General features: G+C 42.0%; 1 protein-coding gene across 2 annotated transcripts in view; it reads left to right on the top strand.

Annotated features, from left to right (window-relative positions):
• cabin1 (calcineurin binding protein 1) overlaps positions 1–11,723 on the top strand; it is a 39,746-nt gene that overhangs the window by 20,274 nt on the left and 7,749 nt on the right. For both annotated transcript variants that reach the window (XM_005729588.1, XM_013909912.1), the window contains exons 31-34: positions 7,189–7,352; positions 7,439–7,535; positions 7,645–8,331; positions 10,887–10,961. In XM_005729588.1, coding sequence (XP_005729645.1) covers positions 7,189–7,352; positions 7,439–7,535; positions 7,645–8,331; positions 10,887–10,961 — 1,023 coding nt within the window. The remainder of the gene's footprint in view (positions 1–7,188; positions 7,353–7,438; positions 7,536–7,644; positions 8,332–10,886; positions 10,962–11,723) is intronic.

The raw sequence follows: 11,723 nt of genomic DNA, 5'->3' as shown, positions 1-11,723 counted from the left end.
CTGGTGCAAATTACTGACCTCTGTCATCATTTTAAGTGGGGGAACTTGCACAATCGGTGGCTGACTAAATACTTTTTTGCCCCACTGTAGTTGTTGTCTTTTGCTGAATGTGAGCATGTTTTATAAGAGGGTTATTATTATGCCATTAAAACAAGCAGCAGCCTCTGGAACTGAAAACACAGAAGTGCAAAAAACTGCAGTTCTTGTTGTGGCCACGTAAGACTTGCTCCAAAAACGAGTCAATCCCACTCACCAACTAAAGCATTAAAAAGCATATTTTACAGCCGGGTACAAAATTAAATGGTTTCTGTTGCTATGGGTACTTTCCCCTTACATATCCACTGCATGTTTTTACTATTTACTTTTATTTTTAAATTGACTAATCCATTTGGATTTTGCTAAGGCTTCAGGTTGGGAATATCATCGCAACACTTTTAATCAATCACTAAATTGTTTGTGGTGTCTTTTAGACCGTTATCTGACAATTATGGCTTATTGTATTGATTGTCAAAGAGGTTTGTGCTTCAGGTTTGCTGAGCAAACTTTTAGTATTTTATGTATTTTATAGTATTGTGTTCAGGCATGAAAATCTTTAGAAACCGATGGGTGACGTGATGGCAAACAGCTAGCTTCTTTAAGCACATTTCTGTACAACTACAATCTACAATGTGCAGGCGCAGAATCATGTCACATAAGAGATCCCAAATTACTTGCATGCATACCCAGGTGGTTGTTGTCTCATCTGTATAAAGTTTAGCCTCAGCATAAGAACGTAAGAACATTTATTGACATTAAGTGTTCAGATCATTTGGGACTCTGTGCAGCTTGCTGTGAATAATTGGCATTCCATAGTTAGGTTTACACACACGAATCAACTGGATTCACAAAAATCAGCCCTATATATGGATCACTAAAGACAAGCACTACTATAATCTGAGTCACACAGTGGGCCATCACTGCATTATCTGCCTTTCAGAATTATGAGACCTCTGTTGGGTACCAGAGGAGGAGATTACTGTCAGAATCTGTCATCTGTTCTGCATGTCAGTCTGTTTACCTCTTTTCACTTGAAGCACATACTATGCCTTCTCAGCATGTGCAGAAAAAAGGTTACTTTTTTATTTGCTCTTTGTGTGATTTGTCAAAGCGTAAAGACTCTCACTAACATGCCAGATAATACAAACAGAATGTTACGTCATGTCAGCACCTTGTATCATTCAGTTGTCAGGCACGTTTTAGCAGTGAACCTTATTTTGGACATAAATGATTGTGTGGGCCGTAGAGTCAAATGTCGGCTACAGAATGTTAACTGACTGTGGAAACGATGAGGGCCAGGTCTGAGCTAGAGGAAAGCTTTGCTGCTCTTTGGCTCCCACTGGGTTGTTTCAGAGCCCCTTCTGTAGGCAAACCTGCCACCCTAGCATACCAACTGTTGGAGCTTTACTGTTCACTTTGAACCAAGCACTCTGTATCTGCCATAAGACAATCTAAACCTTTCTAAATATGAATGAGAAATGCCTGTTTTCCCCTAGTCTTTAAGTTTAGGCGCACACAGATTTGCTGGCTTGAAGTGAATTTGAACCGTTCAGGAAAACTATACCTTTAGGTGAGTAATTTTCAGCAGACAGTCAACAGCTGCATTTGAGAGAAACTAATCACTTAGTGTGACTTTTTCTTAAATATTCTCTGTGTGTTCAACTTGTGTCTTCATCTGCAGCAGGTCTGATGTGCTAGTGTGATTACATCAAGCATGTGGCATGATGCGTGGCGCCTCTTGATGTCAAAGAGACTTGACTCTCAGCTGAGTACACACCTCATTGAGCCTGTTGGTGAATACTAAGTTCCCTAATGTAGGTCATGATGCCCTACTTTTCCCTCTCGCATTGGCAGGGTTACATTAACTGCACAAAGTAACCTACATACTGCTGTAAAGAAATGATCCAGATGAAGTTATGCTGCATAATTTATCAGTGTGGTTGTCAGCACAAGTGAACCAGTATAAGGTGGGATGTGATTATGACATTAAAGTAATTGTGATAGAAAGAAAAGAAGAAGCAAAACACATTAATAAAGCACATCCATCTGCAGAAAGAAGCATACATAAGAAGCATAAATGTCTGTCTAGACAGATTCTCTTTTATTTATTCATTTATTTTTAACAGAGCACTTCTCTCAGGCTGCAGCTTTACTTGTGGTTCCTAGGATATTGAAAAGTAGAATGGGAGGCAGAGCATTGAGCTTTCAGGCCCCTCTTCAGCTCCCAGTTTGGATTTGGGAGATGAACACCCTACTTTTAAGATGAGGCTTAAAGCTTTCCATTTGTTAAAGCTTACAGTTAGAGCTGGATCAGGTGACCCCGAATCCTCCCTTAGTTATTCTGCAATTGACCTAGACTGATGGGGGATTCCCATGATGCACTAACTCACCTCACCTCTGTGTTTATACACCACTCTGCATTTAATCATTAATTATTCATCTCTGGCTCTTTTACTCTTCTCCTCAGCAGAACCAGGCTCAGGGAGTGGAGGTTTCTTCCTGTTAAAAGGAAGTTTTTCCTTCCCACTGTCGCCAAGTGCTTGCTCAGAGAATGTCGTTTGATTGTTGGGGTTTTCTCTGTATTACTGTAGAGTCTTTACTTTACAATATAAAAAGCCTTGGGACGACTGGTGTTGCTGGCGCTGTATAAATTAAATTAAACTAATTTTTAAAATGTTTGGCTTTTCAGATGCAGGGAATAGATGTAAAATGCAGTTTGGTTTTAAGGGAGCAACACGTACACTTTGTTTTGACTAAGTCCCATGTCAGTTTTATTGGGTTTGAAAATATTATTAGCCCAAACGCATTGCTCGGAAGCTTCATTCAAACAAGGAGTATAACATACTATATGTTTTTGTTGAATAATGATTAAACTTGGTAGCAGATACCAATATATAATTTAGCTTTACATTATTGATGTGTGTATTGTCACACTTGATACAAAGCAGAAATGTTTCCTCTTTAGTCTGCAATTTGTTATTTATGACCCAAGTGATGTCACATGTTTATAATCCAGTGAGCATGTTATAAACTCAGACTCGGCTGCCACCAAAGACTCATTAGTAACAGGATTCAGTATATCGTATTTCAGCCCTTTAAACTATACAGATAATGTGATGTAACATCAACATCACATACTGATTTTTCTGAATTTCCAAATCACCCTGTTTGGTTTCAGTGTCGTCATTACAGGCATGCAGTGGGATTATTGTAGCCATTATTTCCACAGTGGTTTACAGAGTGAGAAAACTGAGTTGTAATGATATTTCTTGTAATGCTGTTGTAACAGCAGGCGGCTTTAGCTACAAGACTACTGTTGAGTAGTCGTGAGGAGTCCCTGAGTATTCACTCAGGCACAGTTACCACCTCCTTCCTTCCCCCGCCACACACCCACTCATCTTACTTGAATATTCTTCCACCCACTCACGTAGCTCCAGAGAAAATGGGCGTGCTTGTTGCTATATTTCAGACAGACGTAACTCCGCTTCTGTCATGTTTTGAAATGATACCCTTTTTTGTGCGTGTGTGTCGGGTGAGCATTCACGTTTAATTCAACCACTTGAATCTAACTTTGTTTATGGGTGAGCTTCGCTGTCTTGTTATATTATAGGGTAACACAGTTGAGTCAGTTGATGTATGACTCAAACATTTGTGTGTTCAGCTGTGCAGCGTGCTGTAGGTGGAGCCTCACTTAGGAGAACCTTGTTGTGTTTTTTTTTTTCTGCCTCTCTTAGAGGAGGCGTGTTGGCCCAATGAATTCATTTTGTACAAGTTGATATTTGGATTTGCATGTTGGAGGGTTAACTCTGGCTGCAAGTCTGTTTTTCATTGCCTTCTCCTGCTCTGTAATTGAGTGAGCTCGATATTTTTCAGCACTTCTTTTTACACTCACAACAGGAAGCGGGAAAAACAAGGTGTGTTTCCTTAGTATGTTTTTGGTGGCCAGCTGGAGAGAGACGACCAGAGTTAAAGGAGAGGAAAACAAGAAGGTGAGGGCTGCTGTTGCTGTGCTGCTGGCTGACTGAGGAAATATGTGTACGCAACACAATCTGTTCAGGCAGCACCGTTCTTCACACTGTTTTGTGTGGCTGATTGCGGGGGGGGGGCTTTACTTACACAAACCTTGAGGGACTTTTTTTTTCTGCTAGTTTTGCCTTTCCTTTCTCACTATTGGTTCGTCATCCTCTTGATGCATCACACTACACAGATGAGGTAGCACTGAATTCATTTTTCAGCCAGTTTATGTTCTCTTGTTCTTTTCCTGTTGCTCTGTCTTCAGGCTGATCACGCTCTACCCCTCCCCCTGGCTCTTTTTCACTCTACTCAACTCCTCACTCTATTGCTCTGCTTCCTCATTACTCTCTCTCTCTCTCTGGCACTCCCCTGTTTGTGTGTATTGTGTGGGTGTGCACTAATGGGCGGGAGTTTCTCCACCAGCCTCCAATTGGCTGGCGTAGACCTACGAGGATTGGATGTATGCTGTGTAGAGTGAGAGGGAGAGTGAGTGAGAGAAGGGGAGGGGGGGGTGGAGAACTCCAGCAGGCTGGGGTCAGGGGGAAAGCGGAGATGGAGTGCGTGGGTGTTTTTGTTTTGAGATGGCAGGGTTTGAAATCAGGAGAAGAACGAGTCAGCTCTACTGTCAGTGGCGTACTGAGCTTATAGACTCCGGCACAGTCTCTCCTCTTGCCATTCTCTTTCTCTTTTCCTGTTCTGCCATGTGCAGCTGTGCTTCCCTCTTCTCCTCTTCTGCAGCTCGTGCTGCCCTAGCACCCAAATGCAGCCCACCCCTGGCTCTGAGAGCGTGAGCCTCTTTCAGGGTGGAGGCACTGCTGGTGCTGCCACCACCAACAGGAAACTGTCCAAAAGAATACTAACACAGGCGTCGTGGAGTAGCTTTCTTTGGTGATGGTGAGTTGCCTCCTCTCGTTCCTTCTGACTTTTTTTTTTTTTCTTTTCAAAATCGAGCGCAAATTTGTGTTTATAGTAGCTGTACCTTGGAGTAGAGCTGTTTTTAAATCTGTGATGTTTCTGTTAGATTGCACAGAACTGTAAAGGACACTCCTGGAGTCTTTTATTCTTTAGATTCTTCAGATTTCTGCATGTCAGGACTAATGCAGAGAAGAATTTAGGAAGATATAAAATTACACCAACAACCTGCCAAATGCTCATGGCTTTAGCAGGAGACCAGCCATCTTGGATCCCCCCCACCCCTCGAAATCGTACAATCTAAAGTTGTAGTTGGTTATAGTGAAACTGTAGTTGATGTAACATGGGATAGCGTTGCTTTAAGACACAGCAACGCTTAATTTGTGCAACTTTCCTGCCTTTTTACTTTCTTTTTTCATGCCTTTCCTTGTCCATGGCATGTTTACACATGAGAAGATGAAGTAGATAAGACAGCCAGTTTTTTTTTATTTGGCTTGCAAACAAAGAATTCCCCAGTTCAGTATAACTGTAAAGTCCAATAGCCGTTTTTTTGCCTTTTTTCTGCTTTTCCCTTTTAACCAGCTTATTATTTAATTGGAAAAACACATCTAAAGTATGAGTTTGTCTGCTGTGCGTCTTACCCCTTGCCTGATTCTTACGTGATCTACTGGCCACGTCTGGGCTTAAGCTCCAGATATCAAGCAGTGTTCATATTTTCTGCAGCAAAAAGGGGGAAAAAAGATGCTTAAAATTATTGCAGTTAAAGTCTTACAAATCTGCTTTAGATGCTGTGCTGCTTCATAATCTGTGTAAACCCATGGCTCTGCTTCCCTAAACAGATTTGCTGAGGTTGGATGCTACTGTAAAGAACAACTCTTCTCCATGAAATGTTGGAGGCTTATTGAAAGGTTAAAAACCTTCCCAAGCCTGGCCTGATTGCGTCGCATGACATCATAAATAAATCTTCTTGTCTTTGTGCAGACATTTGAGCAATGTTCGTGGGATTTCTTTCCTGACCTTTTTTGGGTTTTTTTTTTAATTATCATCACAAAAGTTGCTTAAAAAACAGTCCAAAAAGATTCCTATGTACAACAAAAATACTAACAGAAATTAGGAATGCTTAAAAACAACATGTATCAGGTTTTCTGGGATTCATTTGCATTTCATTTAATTTTCTAGGTTAAAAGGCTCTAGGTGCATCTTCAAGCATGGATTTTGTTTTGATAGGTTTATCTCTCCTGCTTTGTTCCTCTCCGGTGGATTTGAAAATGTCATCTGACAATCTGGAGCGGTCTGTTAGGAGGAGCGCCATGCTCCCCATGCCTCCAGCAGCTGATAGAGCCATCTCATTTGTTTTTGTTCCATCCTGATATGGTCATCTTTATTTGTCTCTCTCACACACTCACACACACACACACACACACACACACACACACACACACACACACACACACACACACACACAGTCTGTAACTGTACTATGTGCCATGTGCTTTGCGACTGAAGCCTGTGTGCTGCCTAGGCCACCATCTGCACTCGCATCAGTAGCTTCAGAGTGCAGATCCTCTCCTCAGTTTACCTGCTGAGTGGACATGTGCTCACTGAAAAGGTGGAGTGCTCCATTTAAAAAAACAAAAAAGAAGGGGGGGGAAGAGGACGTTGTTTGTTGGCAGCTAGTCTGTTGGTCTGTTTCATTGCTTGGACAGAACTGAGCACTAATGAGACTGCCCATCATGTGCACCCAGAGAGAAAGCCCCCCTCTCTCTTAATATCTCCTACATGGCAAGCTAGACCGCTAGATCTCTCCTGCAGCCTTTCCATCCCCTCATTAGGGCTTTCTTCTTTGAAAGCCATGTGTTTCAGTCACATTAATTTTTCTTGCTTTCCCCACTACCTTCTTTCCTTTCAGCTTTTCCACATGTCCCCGTTAATTGTTTCCGTTGTGTCATGCCCTCCACATGCCTCTGAAAACTTAGAATAGCAGCAGAGAGCATTTATAAAAACACCAACTTTCAGAATTTTACAAATTGGACTTTTGGAATATTGAGCGGTAACTTTTGTTTGAGCTGCTGGAGATCATTTGGCTTCACTGGGAAGTTTGAAATACTCTTGGGTAACTGCACTGTTTCTTTTGACTGTTCCTACTCCAACTGCTAGCAACAATGATGAGTAAAATAGTCAAACCTAACTGTGCATTTTCCTTTGTTTTCTCCTTGTCTTGTCCAGGGCATCTGGCGTATTCCAGTAGATGAGATTGATCGCCCGGGTAGTTTTGCATCTCATATGAACCGATCCATTGTCCTCTTGCTGGAGGTGCTGTCTCAGCTCAAGGATCACGATACTCTGCTGAAAGTCTCTTTTATGCTGCAGAGAACCCCTGACCAGGGAAAGTAAGCACCACGTTCTGTGTGATGATGTTAATTCTGTCATATGTCTTTTATTCGTTCCATGACATCTCTATTCCTTCTTTCTGAAGGAAGTATTTACGGGATGTTGATCGCCAGGTTTTGGCCAAGAGAGCATTTTTCCTAACTGTAAAAGTCCTGGAGGACAATCTGAACAGTCTCACTGGGGTAAGACTACTACAGCCCACTGTGCACATGCACGGCCGAGAGCCACTCAGTGTTTTACCCATTTGGCATGCACCCACTTCATGTTTTGACAGGTTCTGTTCTTTTTCAGGTGTCTGAGCAGCTTCAGAAAGCGCCTGCGCCCTCCATGGGGGAGATGACCACAACAGACACATCCAACAAGCCCAGTTCAGATGACAGCAAACACACCGTGCCTAAGAAGCCTGGACTCACAGAGGGCGCCTGTGCTACTGATCCAGGTCCAAGAGAAGCCTCCCAGGCGCAACTCACCCCATCACCACTACCGTCAATAGATAAAGGGAGTAAGGTTCAGGAGGGCTACCCTGGGAAGGCAGAGACTCCTGGGAATGAGGGGCATAAAGCAGGGCCTGCAGAACCCATGGACCTGGACATCTGCCACTGGAGGAAACCCTCTAATGCCACAGATTCTCAGGGCACCCAAACACAGGCTGAGACCTCAGTGAGTGGCACTGAGCCTCAGCAGAAAGTCACTGACATCAGCCGGACACCAGAACTTTCTCTGGAGGAGCTAAGTATCAGTTCCAGACAGCAGCAGCTTCAAGCCTCAGCACCCAAAACCACCGTGGCAGCGAGTGGGACTGATCAGGGGTTACTACGAAAGCCAAACAGGAAGAGGAAACTTCTAGAGGATGTAGAGTCTGGAAAAACCCTCCTGCTTGATGCCTACAGAGTGTGGCAACAAGGCCAGAAAGTCATGACCTACGACCTGGGGCGCATTGAAAAGATAATGTCAGAGACTTATATGCTCATAAAACAGGTAAACCTCTTGCAGATGTGCCACACCACATGTCTTCACTGTGCACATATAGGTAACATTATTGTTGCAATAACCGCACTGCATTTTTTTTTAAATGATATTTTGCAAAGTCATACATTCTTAATGAGAATCCTCCTAAAATAATTTGGACTCGGGAAACCCCTTTTCTAACTGAATTAGTAACAGTACTCCTATTGACAATCAGGGACTTTCCCACTTTGAGTTTTCGAGCTCTGCAGCAAATACAGCTCAAGGTGCGGTTGTTTTTACTCTGAGTAACCCAAATTCAACCTCGGTGTGTCCCGTCCTTTTGCTGTTATTTCTAAAATAGATTGCTGACTCTAAATGTAGTTTGGTATTTTTAAATAGGAATAGCCATATTTTCTCTCTTTCGCTTGTCTCTCTCTCTCTCATGCTATATATATCCACCTCTAAAGCATGCAAAAACCACTTTGGCTCAGTCACTGCTGATTTAAAGATACAGTGAAATTTATCACTACATTTCACTTTATGAATTCCTGGGATTGGCCTCTTAACTTTTCACATTGATATATATTGATATCAGGTTCTGCACTGAAAAGCAAATTGTTTTCTCATGTCAGCCCCGGCTAGTTTTTGCCATCAAAGTATAATTGATAATGAAAGATTGTTTTTACACTGCCAGCACAACTGATGCAAAGTGTGCCGTGACAAAGTGCATACACAGAAATGGAAACTTTGTAGGATATTTCTAGAAACAGAAGGCTTCTTTTAATGAATTATGTTAAGATAGTTAAAATAGAATAGCCATGTGGTTTCCATTGGAAAAATATTAACTTTGAAAATACAGCAAGAATGAGATAAAAAATTGAATGGAGTGGTTTACTGTCTGCATCGTTTGCTTGGTTTTTCTGGGCGCTTAGCTTTGCAGCAAGATTCTTTTTCCTGTGCTTTTTAAGAAACAGCTTAGAGAATAATTTTCTCAGAGCCGTACCTAAAAGCCAGAGCCAGGCGCAGCATGTTTCCTGTCACCAAATCACGCAATTAATAAGCCTGGACATTTTCCAAAGCCATCTTGTGGTTGTGTACCTACTTACACAAACTGCAAATGCTTTGTTTTCTCTTTTCTTTCCCCCCCCCAAAACACACCTGCACATGGTTATATTTTAAATCTGTACCTTTTGATTTATTTTTTTTCATTTTTGTTTATGTCAGCAGTGCTGCATATCACACTCAAGACATTTTTCAGTCTCTAACCTCTCTGCTGAGGTGTTAAAACAAAAACCCACTAAGTGTGTATGTAGATTGAGCATTTCCTGCCATCAAAGTATTTCAGCTTGACGAGTAGAGAATACTGGTTGCTCATTACTACCTCAAAAAAGATCCTCAAATGCGCATCATCATGTGAACATTGTGTTGGTTCAGAATTTGTTCAAATGCTCAATTGTTTACAAACACTGTCTGTTAATGATGCCATTACAGTTCTCTAGAAAGTGGTGTTGGTCCTCCATACCTGTCAGATATTTTTTGGGCTTTTTTGTGGGGTTTTTTATTTGGGGGGGGGGGGTTGCAAGGGATTTTTGAGAAGTTCTAACTGGCAAATAAGCATGCACACACATGCATCCTTGTGTGTTTGTGGGGAGGAAGTTCAACAAGTAAAGAGTTTGCAGAGAGCTAGAGATGAAAGCAGAGGGCTGTCCTCTGTGACATGTTGAAGCTTGACTCGGTCTGTTTCTACAATAAGCAGTTTGAAAACTCGATTGAGGATGCTGTAAATTCCCTCCCTTTGGGGGTCCCTGAATTGCTGCAGACAGCGAACGTCGCTGTAAACATGCTCATGCAGCTGTTAAAGCTGCCACAGACAAAAATTCGATGGAGGAAAAATAAAGTCTCCCTAAATATTTGTCCTCTCACAGGCCTTACGCCCACTCCTCTGGGTGGAAGTTGTATGCTTAACTCATACAGACAACTATGTCTCGCAGTCACGGAGGACCTTTAACACATGCCTATAAACTGGAAAACATTTGGACAACAAAGACCTGTGATTGCCTAAATTCTCCAATTGGGGTTTAATTTTCTAAAACCTGAAAACAATCAGTGGTAGATTCTAGATCTTTCTCAGAGTACTTGAGTTACAATATGCTGAAAGGTTATTATCCAATTTGTGTCCCCGAAGATGCCAAAACCTGGCTGCCTACTCCAGCTTCGAGTGTGCGGTGTTGTTCTCTAGCTAAGCTTGCCAACTCCCACACATCCACCAGCTGAACTACGCCTTTCTTTACTTGTGCTAATGATCAGATGCGAAAGCTGAGGAGAGAAAAAATCGTGCTGGCTCAGAATCAGATTAAGTTGTTGTCGGTTTGGCGTTGGTGTATGAGGATTAATTAACACTGTATGTTTCTCAGGACAGGTCACTTCAGAAATCTGATGAATTTGTGGTGCTATAATCATTGCTTCTGTATTTATACTGCACGGAAACGTATGTGAACAAGTTGACATCGTGGAATCTGATTATCTGTAGATACACTGCGTTCCTCTGCTCGAAAATCCTTATTCTGCCTTTTCTCCTGTCTCAGGTTGATGAGGATGTGGCTCTGGACCAGGCTGTGAAGTTCTGTCAGATACAGTTGGCCACTTCTGCCCAAAGACAGGTAAACCTTTGTAACTCAGCATGTTCATCTGCCACCTTTCTGCTACACCCACACCTTCACATTTTCCCTCATCCTTGTGGTGTAGCTCCCTGTAGCACGTGCTTAACTATGGGTCTATTCCTTCATTATAAAAGATGATGCAAAAAAAAAAGAAAGATCCTGGGATGTGCGTTGCATAGCAAAACACAAATTTTAAGGTTTTGTTTCAAAACAAATTAACAGGACACCAGAAATGTCTTATAAACTACAATCGTCTAGCTCACCCATCTGGCGAATCCAGGAAGTTTAATTCTAGTGTTACATGTCTGCTGATTTAGCTCATAATAGCACTTGTTATAATATATGTTCTGTGTTATGTGTGGGGTTAAGTGTGCAGCATGTGTAGTAAAATGTGCTAAAGTGATGACTAACTTGGTAATTCCCAGACTTCAAGTCTAACCTGCTCCTGCCTGCCAGTGCTAAATATAGCCCAAAGCGTGGTGTGAATGCTCCCTGTTGTCCCTTCAGCCTCACTCAGTCGCTGCCAAACTTGTCATCATTTTCAGCGTGACACTGATATTCAGGTTGTTTATTTGCACAGGCAATATGCATATGATGTCTTTCATTTTTTAAGATAAAGTGAAAGAAATGAGTAAATACTTAGTATTTGTGTAATCGCAGACAATCAGCTAGTGCCTAAGCACGTTATCTCAGTTTTGTCTCCAGTACACGGATTCCTCATCGAATCATTACTTGCTCTGCCTCACTCTGGTTCAGTGTCTC

The sequence above is a fragment of the Pundamilia nyererei genome, unplaced genomic scaffold, assembly GCF_000239375.1.
Source record: "Pundamilia nyererei isolate P.nyererei 1_Seehausen unplaced genomic scaffold, PunNye1.0 scaffold00033, whole genome shotgun sequence".
NCBI classification, from domain to species: domain Eukaryota; kingdom Metazoa; phylum Chordata; class Actinopteri; order Cichliformes; family Cichlidae; genus Pundamilia; species Pundamilia nyererei.
This window is presented reverse-complemented; position numbering and strand designations above follow the sequence as displayed.